General features: G+C 32.7%; 1 protein-coding gene across 7 annotated transcripts in view; it reads left to right on the top strand.

Moving 5' to 3' along the window:
- Positions 1-14,874, top strand: part of LOC132728279 (calcium/calmodulin-dependent protein kinase kinase 1-like) — a 130,813-nt gene that overhangs the window by 109,594 nt on the left and 6,345 nt on the right. For all 7 annotated transcript variants that reach the window (XM_060713896.1, XM_060713898.1, XM_060713901.1 and 4 more), the window contains 8 exons: positions 4,008-4,029; positions 5,089-5,177; positions 6,712-6,785; positions 7,551-7,650; positions 8,446-8,525; positions 9,208-9,281; positions 10,586-10,673; positions 14,268-14,396. In XM_060713896.1, the coding sequence (XP_060569879.1) occupies positions 4,008-4,029; positions 5,089-5,177; positions 6,712-6,785; positions 7,551-7,650; positions 8,446-8,525; positions 9,208-9,281; positions 10,586-10,673; positions 14,268-14,396 (656 nt within the window). The remainder of the gene's footprint in view (positions 1-4,007; positions 4,030-5,088; positions 5,178-6,711; positions 6,786-7,550; positions 7,651-8,445; positions 8,526-9,207; positions 9,282-10,585; positions 10,674-14,267; positions 14,397-14,874) is intronic.

The raw sequence follows: 14,874 nt of genomic DNA, 5'->3' as shown, positions 1-14,874 counted from the left end.
AAGGTCATTCAGTTCACTGATGAAGCGTAAAAAAATAGATGTCTATTTCGTCATTAGAATATTTGACAAGGGTGATTAACCAATTAGGGCAACATTGTGCATGATCAAAAGGTCTGTCGGCACAGAGGCATACAAGGAGCAATAAAAATCGTCAGTACACAGTGTGACAGGAGCATTTGGTGCAAATTAGGAACAATTAAAATGGACAATGCGCAGTATTAGACATAAGTAGTAAGAACCAGCAATTGTGTGAATAAATTATGCAAATTAGATTTTTGAGCAGCCAATAAAAATGATTTGCCTGCAGTTAATATTAGGCTACGATTACGATGCGCAGCATCATACGTTGACAGACATGTTAACAATTTACTTTTCAAAACAGTTGCTGATATTTTTGAAATGTGTACATCAATTATAACATATGTTCACACCTTTAAATTTGAAAGTCAGAATCAAACTGCAAAAAATTAATTATATGTACTATTAAGAACACATTTTAGTAGGGTTTTTAATAATGGAAGTGGCTAGCGTACGTGCCCGTACGGCTAGCCAAAAGTTTTAGCCGTACGTGAGTCACGTACGACTAGCAAGGACACGCTGTATTGGCTAGCCGTACGGCATTTTTCAAAATTTTATGGAAGTCGAAAATGCATATGTTATTTTATGACTTTAAGCGAGGATTTTAACCAAGAAACAGCATTAATTGTCTTTGGATGTTAACTTTTTAGAGATTAATCGCCTTGATCGCTATATATATATCGATCTTTGTCATCGCAAGATGTCGAGAAAAAATAGCCTTTGCTTGCATTTACACCAATTGAAATAGTTTACAAATTTTTGATAATAATCATTTTTTGTTTCATTAAGTTTAATTTTCGACACCTTTTATATGGAAAAAAAAACAACAACAACAAACACTGAAAATGATTGTTGTTAGGCTCTTGACAATTACCGACGGTACTGTATCAAGGAAAGTTTGCATGTTCCGTGAAAGGCATTCTAAAATTCTATTGTCAGTCCCTGGATAGGTTTTAATTAAGGCTAATTAATTGATTGACTGTGCTTTTATGTTCGATATTTATCTACTGTTTTGAAAATTATATAATTATTTTTGCATTTCACCGTTTTTTCCCATTCAATGTTCTTTTTATTTTTTTTATTCCACTCCGATCATTTTTTATTCGATCCATGTGCTTAAAATTAACAAAAATGATTTAATAATTCATACAAATTAAACAACAAATGATAAGCATGAAAATCAACAATTTTATAACATTCGACTTCCATATAATTTTGAAAATTGCCGTACGGCTAGACAATACAGTGCGTCCTGGCTAGTCGTTCGTGACTCACGTACGGCTAGAACTTTTGGCTAGCCGTACGTTTCTTTATTTTTTATTATTATTATTTTTTTTTTTTTGATATTGTTACGTATTTTGAACCATAAAAAATCTCCTCTACACCTCCTGTGAAAATTAAATTGTCTGATCAATACTTAATTATATTAATATTTCCTTACGATTGAACTAGATTTATCATGAATCTAAAAGATGTGGGGAAATGACATCACGCGCACCTGTTTTTATACGGCCAATACACAAACATGGCCGCGCTTACCGATTTGTAGAAATCGGTGATTTAGCGATTTAAATTTTGTTACCATTCGTTTAATATTATTATTTTGTTACCATTCGTTTAATATTATTATTTGGCGGCAGAAAATTTGCAGACTTATTATTTATAGTATTCTTTTTCTGAAATCAAGTTTTTATTTTAACCTTGTCTTTCCCTTTAAAGTTGTTTTTTATCAGGGTAGACTAAATTATTTGATGGTTTTGTTTGTTTGAGGCAAATGTTTTGGGAGTTGTAAATTTTCTAGTGGTAAACTGAATGTGTTCCATTATTCAAGGTAAATATGTTCAATTATTTTTGAGGACTTCAGTTACTTAATTTTGTGCTCACTGATTTAACTCTTTATCATCTAAGGGTTTAGGCATCAGAATTCAATTGCAGCCACTGTTTGTCCCTGCTTGATCATTATTAAAGAGGTAGCTAAATGGGTTTGAATTACTGGAGTCTATATGCATTTCTTAGCTCCAGCAAGTGAGCTGGTTTTGACCCCTGGAATTGCCTTAAGTTTGTAACATCTGAGGTTAGCCAAAAATCATATTTCCTATTTCCAGGCATCTCCCCTGTTTCAGCGCCATATGCCCTAAATTGTGTTTGTGCTAAAACCTAACAAAATTAAAAAGCTCTATCATATAAAAAAATGTGTGTATAACATGATGACCCTTCCCTGACAATGGCTGGGAGAGAATGAATGGAATTTGTATGAATGAAAGTAATAACAATTATAGTTTCTAGACCACAAATTGATTTCCTTCCTTTCATACTCAGACAGCCTGGCTGTTGTAAATGGACCCCTGTCGTTGAATTGAGTTAAACATATTTAATATCTTATAGCACTGTCTATATAAGCAAATTTCCTATTGTCAGCAGTATAAATGGCACAAGAAAAAAAAAGTTATATATTTGTTCATAGGCTATGAAGTGATTCTGATATTAGACACTTCTCGTGGTACGATGCCACAGGCATATCCTATTAAGTCATATTGTCAGAGACGTGAAGAGTTTACATTACAGGCCACGAATCTATCAAGATCCGGAAATTAGAAATTTGCTCTATAGTCCCATATAAGAGGGATGTTGACATGGGGAGCTTTCCAAATTCTGGTGATCATTACTTGGTGTTTTCTGTCAATATTTGACACCAGTAGATATACATAATGTCCAATTTGTTACAAATAATGAAATTTATAACAACCACGCAGACAAACTACCATGTTTGCCATGTCCCTCTTGGGAAATCAATGACAAACAATGTGCTCTTTGTTTCTTTCCGGCAAATTGGGTAGCGTAATGGACATATTTTCATGTTCGTAATCCATTTTGTCAAAATTAACAAGTATCGGCCATGTAAAATGCAAAATAGAGTAAGGTTGTAATAACATTAAACCAAATTGTCTGATCATTGGCAAGTTTAAGAGTAGTCCATAATGTTATATTGATAACTTTATTACGTCCAATATTGTCTTCATGAAGGGTTTATGTGCATAGAAGCTTTTTCGCTAATTTATTTTATTCTTGCCAGAAATGGTGCGAGGAAATAATTGTGTCTGTATTAATTAAATTGTATGCAAATCAGCAACTGTTGATAATCTGTTGATAATTTGACATTTTTAAGGTCAAGGTTAGGCTTGGAGGGTCAAAGGTCATACAGTCCAAAGGTTAGGCTTGGAGGGTCAAAGGTCCCACACATAGTTTTTCTTAAAATTCTGAACATTCTAAATAAAATTTTGAAAAGTCTTGATTTACAGCTTTCTTCATTTTGTTGAAAATTAATGATTTATCTCTAACTTTTGATCAGGATCTTTGAGGGTCAAAGGTCATACTCTGCAGAAAGGTAATCAAATAATGCTAAGATTTTCGCTTTTATCAGGAAGACCTACAGTATGATGTACATATTTAGATTGTTTCAGGTCTTTCTAAGAGATACATTTAAAAAACAACAACATTTGCCTAACTTATTTAAGTAACTTCTTGCCTCAATTGTGAAGTATTTCATTTTCTGTTTTCTTTCTAAATGAAAGTGTCCAGGTTTAATTTCTTCTCTTACACAATGTCAGTACAACCTGACGCATGAATATTTTGTTTTTATTGGCGGCTGAATGTGGGGGGTTAAACATCTTTTGAAAGTTTTATGAAAAGCCTATTGTATTGAAACCTACTTTTAGTATATTTTTACCATTTAATCCCATCAGTTTTAATTGCGTAGTTATATTTCATCTTGCCACCACTATTATTACAAGAGAACTAAAAAATTTCAATTTAATGTCTGTATTGAATACATTGGGGTTTTTTAATGATAGTGTTATCTGGATTAATGCTATTTTATGAGAATTTTACAATACAGCAATTCTATTTTATGTTTTTGTTGTATTTTTCAGCCTTTGAACTGGTTGAAAAAGGGTAAGTTGATCTATATAAATCATACCTTTGCCTATTTTCTACAATAAGTGTTAAAGGTCAAAGCTAGGTCAGTCAATTTGAAAGAAGAGCTAGCTTAAGTAAAGTCGATGGTTCTACTCTGGTGCCTATTTGTGCCTGAAATAATGCATGGGTCCATAGTCACCTGAAGTCTTCCTCCACAAGTAAAGCTGGAAAGTTGTTGTATAACCTTTAACTTTGTTGGTAAAAGAAAAAGTCAATCAAAGTGAAAATTTCAGAAAACAATAGAGCAATATGGGCTCTATATCAATATGGCTAAGCGGTTATTATAATGTTGCTAACCAATCAGTACACTTGCATCTCACAGCTGTGGGTTCAAAACCCACTTGGCATTTCAAATCTGTTATATGTTGAAGCTACCCTGTCAGGCCAGTGGAAAATTGGTTGTTTTACATGGACACCAGCTTACGCTGCTGGATAGTTCAGTTTGTAGAGCTTGAGGATGGTATTCCAAAGGTTCACTTGGTTCATGTAATTACCAGTCATTGTAAATTGATACCAATTCATCGGCATTGTTACTGTGTAGTTTTGTATATGTTTGAAAAATATTAATAAAACATGAATGGCAAACAGTATAGAGAGTCCTTTCAGATGCTTGCCTGTCACTGCTGTTGGTTCAAATCCCAAGTGCTTTGGATTATTTCATGTGTGGAAGCTATCCAGCTAGCTTATGGAAGATCAGTGTTTCTTCTCAGTTACTTGGAAGAATTCAAGAAGGGGTTCTTGAGTTCTTTCCCCATCAGTGAAGATGGAAAGTCGTTGTATAACCTTTACTCTGTCAGGTGGCTCAATAAAATCCAAACAAATTAAACAAAACATACAAAGCCTTGGCATTATATTCAGTGATATAGGCTCATTCAATGATCATATCAACATTTGTTCTTCAGTAGTCCTATAAAACTGTATGAATGTTCAGGCAGACTGTACATTATATCACTGACATTTACAGGCTTGTATAATGTACACAGCGGCACTTGAGTTGTTCAATAGTTAATGTATGATACGTATTTTATTTGGCAGGGAAGTGATGGATGTCCCTACGGATAAAACACTCTCGGAGGAAACAGCGTGGAAGTATTTCCGCGACATCATCCTTGGCATCGAATATTGTAAGTATTCCCGTCAGGAGATCTGTTAATCTGTCTGTCCTTTTACACTATTTATTACCATGGTATAAAAGGTTTTCTTACCGTTCAAATGACCATATAATAGGGTCATTTATCGCAAAATAAAAATTTACATTGGTTAAATTGTTGGTAAGAAAAATTTGTTCAGCTGATGAATAACTGTGAGTGTTGACTTTTTGTTTATGACTGAAATGATAAAACAGGATTTACCTTACATTTTGCATTGAGATATTGAAGAATATTAGTGAGATATAAGTAATATCACACTGTTACTTTGGAACAGTGAAATATAGGAATTGGATCATGGTCTATACAGTCAAGGATACAGCAAAGAAGAACACATATGATTTCTTGGATAACATCTGATAAATTACTATCATTTAATACCAGATTTGGTAATGTCTTAATGGTAAAACTATTAAATCCAATAGAAGATAAGACAAAAATTTTGTTTTGTTTTTAATGAATATTTACTTTATCTTACTTTGGTGTGAGGATTTTTTAAAAGATATTTTCATGGATACTTTACGCTCTTGAAAATATAAAAAACTTTTCTTATCTTTATGAGACGTAATGCATATTTGATGAATACAAAAAAAATTCCTGAGTTATAAATTTGCTGTGAATAATTATAATTCTCATGTGCAAGGGAATATCTCTTTTAACACTTCGGTGCTGTAACATTTTCACTTGATAATAATGTTATGTCTGATAATATAGGAAACCATTCAACCAGTAAAATAACTACTGACAATTTACACATGGGCATTCAACTATAATGAAAAGAGGAAACCATGGTGTTATTCCCTCAAAACTTTCTCTCTGCATTTGATGAATGATTTGTTAACAGACCTTTTTACACAAATGCCACAGAAATATGTCTAGTCAATTCATGGGATTTTGTTTTCTGCTCATTGACAGTCTCAGTATGAGCTTTATTATATTGAGATGCACTTCCCTGTTGATGACATGGGAAAGTGGTAATTTTTAGCTGACTCTTGGAAAAAAAGAGAGATCTATAGTACTCGCCCAGGCATCAGTGTGATTGTCACACTTAGTTTGGTATCTGAAAATTACTGAAAGGGAATGGGTTAAAATTTCACACACTTATTTGAGAGCATAAAGGGTCACTGTACATAACATTTAAATGGATTTTGACAGAAGTAATGGCCTTTTTGAACTTGAAAAATTCTACAGTATTCAAGCTTATATTTTTACTATCAAGCACTGAGAATAGTCGAGCAAGCTGTCTTACAGACAGCTCTTGTTTTTAGGCCTCTTCATTCATGGCTTCAACAACATTTATTTTGTATAGTAGACTAATCCTGGTTTGAATTTAGAAATATTCTTTTATAATATGTGGAATATTTGATATAGATTAATCAATAGTATAGATCCTGGTCAGATTTCTTGGACATGCAGGCTGGAAGTGACTCTAGTTAATAATAGTGAAGTAGGCAAAACTGTTGCTAGAACTGGAATGTTTTAATTTAGTTATAATAATTTTTATTTTCAGTACATTACCAAAAAATCATTCATCGAGATATAAAGCCTTCCAATCTCTTACTAGGGGATGATGACCATATAAAGGTAATATTTTACTAATCTTACAGTTCTTACAAACTTAATTTTAAAGCTTATATTGTTAAATAGATAATGTTCTTTCATTATAAGGATTTATAAGTAACTCGGCTTCAGAAAATCATCAATCTTACAAACATAAGAGTACAAGTTGCTCAATTAAACCTAGTTATTACTATATCAGTATGTTTGTGAACCAGTCTTTTGTACTTTGCTTCTTATTGGTTGATTTCAAATATGAATAAGAAAACAGCCAATGAGATCATGGAGAAATAGACTGGCATACAAACAAATTCTGTCTCAAAGATTTATTACGTTGTCAGTGTAAGAAAGTTTCAATTTGAAAATCAGCCAAGGGGATCATGGAGAAAAAGACTGACATACAGACTCTTGACTGAAAGCTTTATGAGTGCAATGTTTTCAAATATGCCATAGAACCAGACTGCCATTCTACATAACCATTTTCTGAATTAAAATTTACACTTAGAAATAGCCATTGAAGATTTGCTTACAGACAAAAATGATCTTTGAGACTGTGCAAACATGTAATTTTTCATTTTTATACATTCGCAAATTGATTCAAGTTCAAATTTAGACTGTGCCATTTGAAATTACAGAAAAGTGAAGTTACTTACATGCAGACTTAATTTTATGAATTTTGTGCTAACATTTATTTTAGATGGTATTTACAAAGTTGTCCGATGTTGTAGTATTGAAATGTTTTACATGTTTATTATAACTGCATGTCAAGTGTTGATTTTACTGTTGTTACAGATAGCAGACTTTGGTGTAAGTGATGAGTTCACTGGCAATGATGTGTACCTTACAAGTACTGCTGGAACACCATCATTTATGGCACCAGAGGCACTCAAAGGTTTGTGCCATACTGTTATTTTATGACCTTTTTCTTTACATGAGGCATTCAGCTGTCTTCAGTTATTTCAGCTTATTTTATGACCTGTGTATAGAAGGAGGCATTCAGCTGTCTTATGAAATTTCAGCTTGTTTTTAGAAAATATTGAGGTTATTATAATAGTTGTATTGCACTTTCCAACTGAGCTAAAAATAAATGTTTGAATACAAAAAAAAAATGCTTGCGTTTTTAGTACCAATGCATCTAATGCTTGCGTTTTCAGTACCAATGCATCTTATAAGGGCAAAATTGTGACAGATTGTGCATCAATGATCTACCAATGGTGCCGGCTGATCTTGGTCTGAACTGGTCACATGGTTGGCCAGTGGGCTTATTCAGGTTAAGCAAACTGCATGGATACTTGTTTTAAGGCATGTGTGACCAGTGCAAATCCAAATCAGTCTGCACATCCATGCAGTTTGATCAGAATCTCCATTTTTCACTTTTGAATTAACAAAAGAATTTCTGACTGAAAAGCGATAAGTGGAGATGTTCATCAGACTGCACTGTGGCACATGCGTTAAAACATGTATCCATGTGGTAAAGGGTTAAGCAAACTGCATGGATGTGTAAGTCTGCTTCAGTTTATAATAATGGCCACAGGAAGTTATAAATGTTACTTAAATTCCAAAGCATCAGAGTGGTCATTTGAAGTTTTTGCTTATCATTTTATACAGTAAAATAGCATGATTTTGCAGCACACTGGCAATTTAATAGATGAGTTTTGCCCAATATATCTTTTTTCACAATTTTCAGAAGAGAAGGAGAATTTCAGTGGTAGAGCATTAGATATCTGGGCCATGGGTATTACTCTGTACTGCTTTATATATGGACATGTAAGTTTGAAATACCATTTCACCTTCTGTTTTAGGTGTTACACTATTCTTGCGTTTTCTATATAGTTCCATGAGTATAATTTATTAATATCACTTTCAATATATCATTTGATCCTTACTTTAATTTCCAGAGATATAATTTCATGAAGACACGTATGTCCCTGATGTACTGTTAAAAAGACCTTTATGGTCAATGTTTTATATTTCTATTCACAGATTTAAGTGAATATTATCATGTTAAAATCAGATACCAGCCTACTCAATATTACCAGCCTACACAACATTGTTGATTAAATCAGAAAGTTCAGATTATTACAAATATTAAAATACAGTGCAACCTCAACAGATTGGACATCTGTAGAGCCATAAATTCTTTACAAAAACTCTGTTCATTCCCACAGTAAGACTTTAACAATAAATTTAACCTCCATAGAGCAACACCTGTGAGTAAAAACCAAAAAACCAAATTTGCAGTGAAACTCAGCAAACTGGCCATCTGTAGAACAATAAATTCTTTACAAAAAGTATTTTTAATCTTCCCAAAGTGAGACTATTTCAATAAATTTAACTTTTGTAGAGCAACACCGAAGAGCAAAAACCAAAATCTGTCTCCTGAAGGGGTTTGTTTTGTAGAGGTTTTACTGTATACAAGTAAAATGTATTGTATGTTATTGTTTTACAGTGTCCGTTTGAAGATGATATGCCATTAAGTCTACATAAAAAAATCTTAAAAGATCCTGTGATATTTCCAGAAAAGTAAGTAATTGAAATATAAAAATGTGATTTGTTGTTTTATAAAACATAACACATCCTTTCAGTTATAATACCTTAAAGGAAATCCACTGATGTCAAAAATACTAAAAACATAAATTTGATCAAGTGAAGCAGTTTAATGGAAAAGAAAAAAAGGGAATTTACTGAAAATAAATTGAGCATTGATCTTTCGTGTGATCCTTAGTTCTGATTTGAGTGAAAAGTCTTGCAAAACTTTTCATTTTTATGTCATTTTGCATGACAAAAATTATTATTCTGGACAAACAGTACGAGGAAATGATCTGAAAATTTGCATATAAGTTATTGGTTTATACCTTCATCTAATGGTTCACAAATCTCGTTAAAATATTTCCAGTCCCGTCAAGTCAAAATACCTCAGTGGAGTCCCTTTAAAGTGACATTAGATCTAATTATGCCCATTCAAGTGTAAATTTAGACTAGAGTGTAAAGATAAAAATCAAAATAACTTTACATTTTGCTATAATTTTTTTCAATTTTATATTTTAATGTGCAAAAATAATTAATAACCCACATAACTCAGAGCAATTTCTTAAAATAGCCTTCAAAACTTTTTGTTAATCTCCAAATGATAAAAAGAGTGGGTGCAGTCTTTATAATTATAGTATTATTTATTTATTCCTTAACATTTGTCATTATAATAAATTGGTCAACCACAATATTATTGAAATAATCAATTTTTTTCAAATTAAAAGCTAAGTCAGCTCAAAAATGCATATAGTGTTGCTATGATTTTCATTGGATGATTGTTTTGTATTATTTGTATACTTGTAATCTTAACCTACTGAATTTGTGAAATGGATTTTCCCTGCTTTGAATTTAGAACAGTCTATTCAAAGTTTAAGGGAATTCAGTATTAAAATACCATAAATTCACTTAATTTCTTTGGCACGAAATTTTGTGGTTTTGTCACAAAGAACATTTTCATGGGTTCTTAAGTTTGTCTACTCTTTATTTTTCCAAAAGCTAAATGTATAATGTAAATGATGTGATGCAAAATAATCTTACAGCAGAGAAAATGAAATATTTTTGGATTGACCAATCCATGAAAACCCCGAAAAACTATTGCCCCACGAACAATAATGATTTTGCAGTACAAAAATTGAGTTACAAACAGTATAAAGCCTGGTCAGAATGAAAGGAGGTACAGGCTGGCCAGGTTATTATACTGGTGGCAAAGTCTAGTCATTGCTAAAAGTTAATAAACAGTTTACTATATGTATATGTATGATTTCAGGCCAGATGTTTTACTATATGTGTAATTTCAGGCCAGATGTATCTGAAGGTATCAAAGATGTTATCCAGAAGATGTTAGACAAAAATCCAGAAACTAGGATTACACTTCCAACTTTAAAGGTAAACTTTAAAACTTTATAAAAATTTAATTGTTGACTAAGGGACATACTGCCTTAAAGACTGATTAGAGGTATTTGTACAGATAAAGGAGCTCATTCGTGGTGAAAAACAAAACAAAACCAACAAAACGAAAAACACATGTTTTTTTTTTATTTTTACATGGATGAAGTGATGCACTAAAAATGGAAAAATGGAGAATCTACAAAAAAATACAAAAGAAATATACTGAGAGTTTAATTAAAATATATTTTAAGTATCATTCCTAGCCCTGTTACATTTAAAATCATTGCAAGGCTTTTCATTTTTTCATAATTTGCACACTAAAATGATTGGTTTATACAGAATTTAATATAGTTTAATTATGTAGGAAGCTATAAGCTTACATACAAACTTTTGAATCCATTCCGGGAACCAACCAATACTGAGCAATGAGTGTAAAGTTTCTTGCTCAAGGAAACAATGACTTGCCCCACTAAAATGATTTTTCTGGATAAACGGAGTGAGGGAATGGTCTGAAATATTACACAAGTTATTAAACCTAGATCTACATCAAGTGGTACACAAGTAAAAATATTTCTACCAAGTTCGCCCTTGTAGACAATCTAGAATGACTTGCTAGATTTAATGGTGATTAATTTCTAATTAAGAATAGTGTAAAATTAGATGTAAACTAATTATGTAATCTGGAGAAGGAAGTAATTATATGGTAATGAAAATAGTTCATCTTCCCAGTAAATTACATAAACACTGATTACAATGTGGTTAAATGACTTCGGTTAAATGTGGTTTTTGCGTAAAGTGACTGTTTGAAACAGAGTTTCAGTCACAGGTCTAAGGGCTGTTACTTTACAAGAGTTTCTGGATTCTGTTTCTGTGTTGATTTTTATCCAGAAATTTTTAGTCTTCACACATTCTTTACATGCCCTATCATTAATCTCAATCCCCATCAGCACAGAAACATAAATCTATTATCGGCACATAAATGCCCATCACTTTAGACATATAAATCCACCATTACCACAAAACATAGATAACCTATCACCACATTAATGCCTATAACCAAAGACACTTAAATCCCCTATCACCACATTAATCCCCATGACCACAAACACGTAAATCCCCTATCACCACATTAATCCCAATCACTACAGAAACATAAATCCCCTATCGCCACATTAATCCCCATCACCACAGAAACATAAATCCCCTATAACCACATAAATACCCTATAACCACATAAATACCCTATCACCATATAAATCACTACCACCATAGAAACAAAATTCCCCTATAACTACATTAAACACCATTGCCACGGACACATAAATCCCCTATCACAACATTAACACACATCAACACAGAAATATCACCACCACCACAGAAACATAATTCCTCTATTACTACATTAATCACCATCGCCACAGACACCAGACACTTAAATGCCCCCAACCCCAACCCCCCAAACACCATAGGCAAATTAATCCCCTATCACTATAGAAACAATAAAGTTATTATTATAAACCCCTTCCCCATAGACACCAATTCACCTATCTTCATTTATAATACTCTTTAATCTTACTCAACACCATGGGAAAATGAACAGGTCTTTATCTTGTTAAAGCACGGTTGTCATCTTTGCCTACTCGTCTATAAAACTGTATAAATCATCTTCCCGTTGGCTGTAATTGTTATTTATGTATCATACGGAATTTCTCCCAGACAATAATTGAACTGCAGTTACCGGTATAAAAAATAAGTTAATATAATTTTAGGTACACTGTTACTTGACTGTTCTACTTCTTGATGCATATTACTGTTTGTTTTGATCTACTGCTATATCAGGAACTCAGTTCTGAGAAAAACTCATTATTGTTTCTCAGAAAATAATTTTTTAAAAATAATTACGAATTTTCCATGTTCTACAATATAACAATATGAACAATAGACTCATTAAAATGTATCATTATTTATATATACAATAAGGTCATTTTTACTGTAAGATAACTTTGAAATTATACGTGTATGAAATAATAACAGAAGGAAGATATTTTGTTGATTTTTTTTTTAATCAGAAAAAAAAAATATGGAATGAAGAAAATTAACGATGTTTCAGAGATTTTATTGCATAAACTTTTGTGCACTGGTAGTGAAAATGACTTGCATATATTCAGCAAGTAGAGCCAAGCAAGACCATACAGTGCTTGCAACTCATTTTAATTAGTTGAGTAGTGGTTAAGGTTGCTGACTTCAAACTACTTTCCCCTTACAGCTGTTGGTTATAAATAGATCTTGGGACCCTTTTTTGAAGGAAGCTTTAACAGTGATAGTATGCATTTTTCCAAGATGAAATTACTGAAATTCTTAGTTTGAAACAACAGAATTATTTTTCCAACAAAAAATAAAAAATCCCCTTTGCTTCTTTGGGTTATTTATTTGAGGAAGCTATCAAGCAAGCATATTACATGTTATTTGTTCCACTCAGGTGCTGGCTGGTAATTGAAATAATGTATTATGGGACAATAGGCTTTTCTTTACAAGAATAGCTCAGAAGTCAGCATAATTATGACCTTTACAATGTCACCATATGATCTTTACTGTATCACTGTATGACCTTTACAGTGTCACCGTATGACCTTTACTGTGTCACCATATGACCTTTACTGTGTCACCATATGACCTTTACAATGTCACCGTATGACCTTTACTGTGTCACCATATGACCTTTACAATGTCACGGTATGACCTTTACAATGTCACAGTATGACCTTTACAATGTCACCATATGACCTTTACTGTGTCACCATATGAACTTTACAATGTCACCATATGACCTTTACACCGCCTGCGTGGTCGAGGGGTTAGAGTCGATTACTTCTAATCCAGTTACATCTCCCAGGGAGATGCTTTGGTAGTTTAGCGCGGAGGAAGGAAGTCTAGTACTGGTGTAACTCTCCAGGAAGAATGGTTAGGAAACTACCCGCCTATATGACTGAAATACTGTTGGGAAAAGGCGTAAAATGAAACAAACATATGACCTTTACAGTTTCCCCGTATGACCTTTACTGTGTCATCGTATGACCTTTACTATATCACCGTATGACCTTTACTGTGTCACGATATGACCTTTACTGTGTCACCATATCACCTTCACACTGTATTGGTGTGTATATACAATGTATACCTGCATGTATTGCCTGGTTGTACAAATGTACAGCAAGAATGTAACTTGTATCATCTATGAGAAGCCAACGCCTCTTCAACTGAATGAATATCTCTAATATGTAACTGTTATGCCAGTACAGCTTTTCCTCCTAAAATGATTCCTCTAATGTACTTTGATAATACCAGTGCTTCTCTTAGTATAATTTTATTACTTTAAAACAATATCAATGTTCCTTTATTGTTACCTTCCAATACTGGCAAATCTCTTCAAATGATATTTATAAATACATACAGACATGTGAGAGCAAATTTGCAAAATATGTATTGCAATTGTCAGGAATTTTAATACAGACTTGAAAACTTAAAATACATCAAGTTTTATTTGTAGTGATAAAAACCTATATTGTTTTACATTTCAAATTTTATTTTCAGTTACATTCCTGGGTGACTAAAGACGGTGAATTTCCATTACCCACTGAGAGCGAGAACTGCAATCTGGTTACCGTAACCGATGAAGAAGTTGATAATGTTGTAAAACCGGTGCCGAAACTTGAAACTCTGGTAATGACTTCCTTCTATTACAGTTTTTCCTCTTGTTCAGCAGGCAATTATTATTGTGACAAATGACAGAGTATCGGATAACATCAATTCTTTAATATCCTGCTTATCCCATTAAGTAATTAGACATATGATATGAAATAATGATTCATCTTGTTATCTCTCATATAGGGAATACACTGTACATGACTGTGTCCTCATTTTATACTGAATATCCCAGGATTAATTGTTTTTTCTTGGTTTAAGTGCTCAGAGTTCGACTTTAGTCAGATAGAATGATGTCTGCTATTTTGTTGTGTTGGTTAATTGTGTTAATGTCGATAATTTATTGTCAGATTTTGACCAACCTTCACAGGAATGATCTTTAGGTGATCATCTACAAACGTTCAATAAATGGTTCCAGACTGATGCATAAGTACTGGTCACAGGAGCTTAAAACAGATTTGAAAAGTGAAATTTGTGTAGCATGCATCTTGTGTGT

This window comes from Ruditapes philippinarum, unplaced genomic scaffold (genome assembly GCF_026571515.1).
Source record: "Ruditapes philippinarum isolate M1 unplaced genomic scaffold, ASM2657151v2 ctg693_1_1_1_1, whole genome shotgun sequence".
Lineage (NCBI taxonomy): Eukaryota > Metazoa > Mollusca > Bivalvia > Venerida > Veneridae > Ruditapes > Ruditapes philippinarum.
Note: the sequence above shows the minus strand (reverse complement) of the source record. Positions and strands in the feature narration are given on the sequence as shown.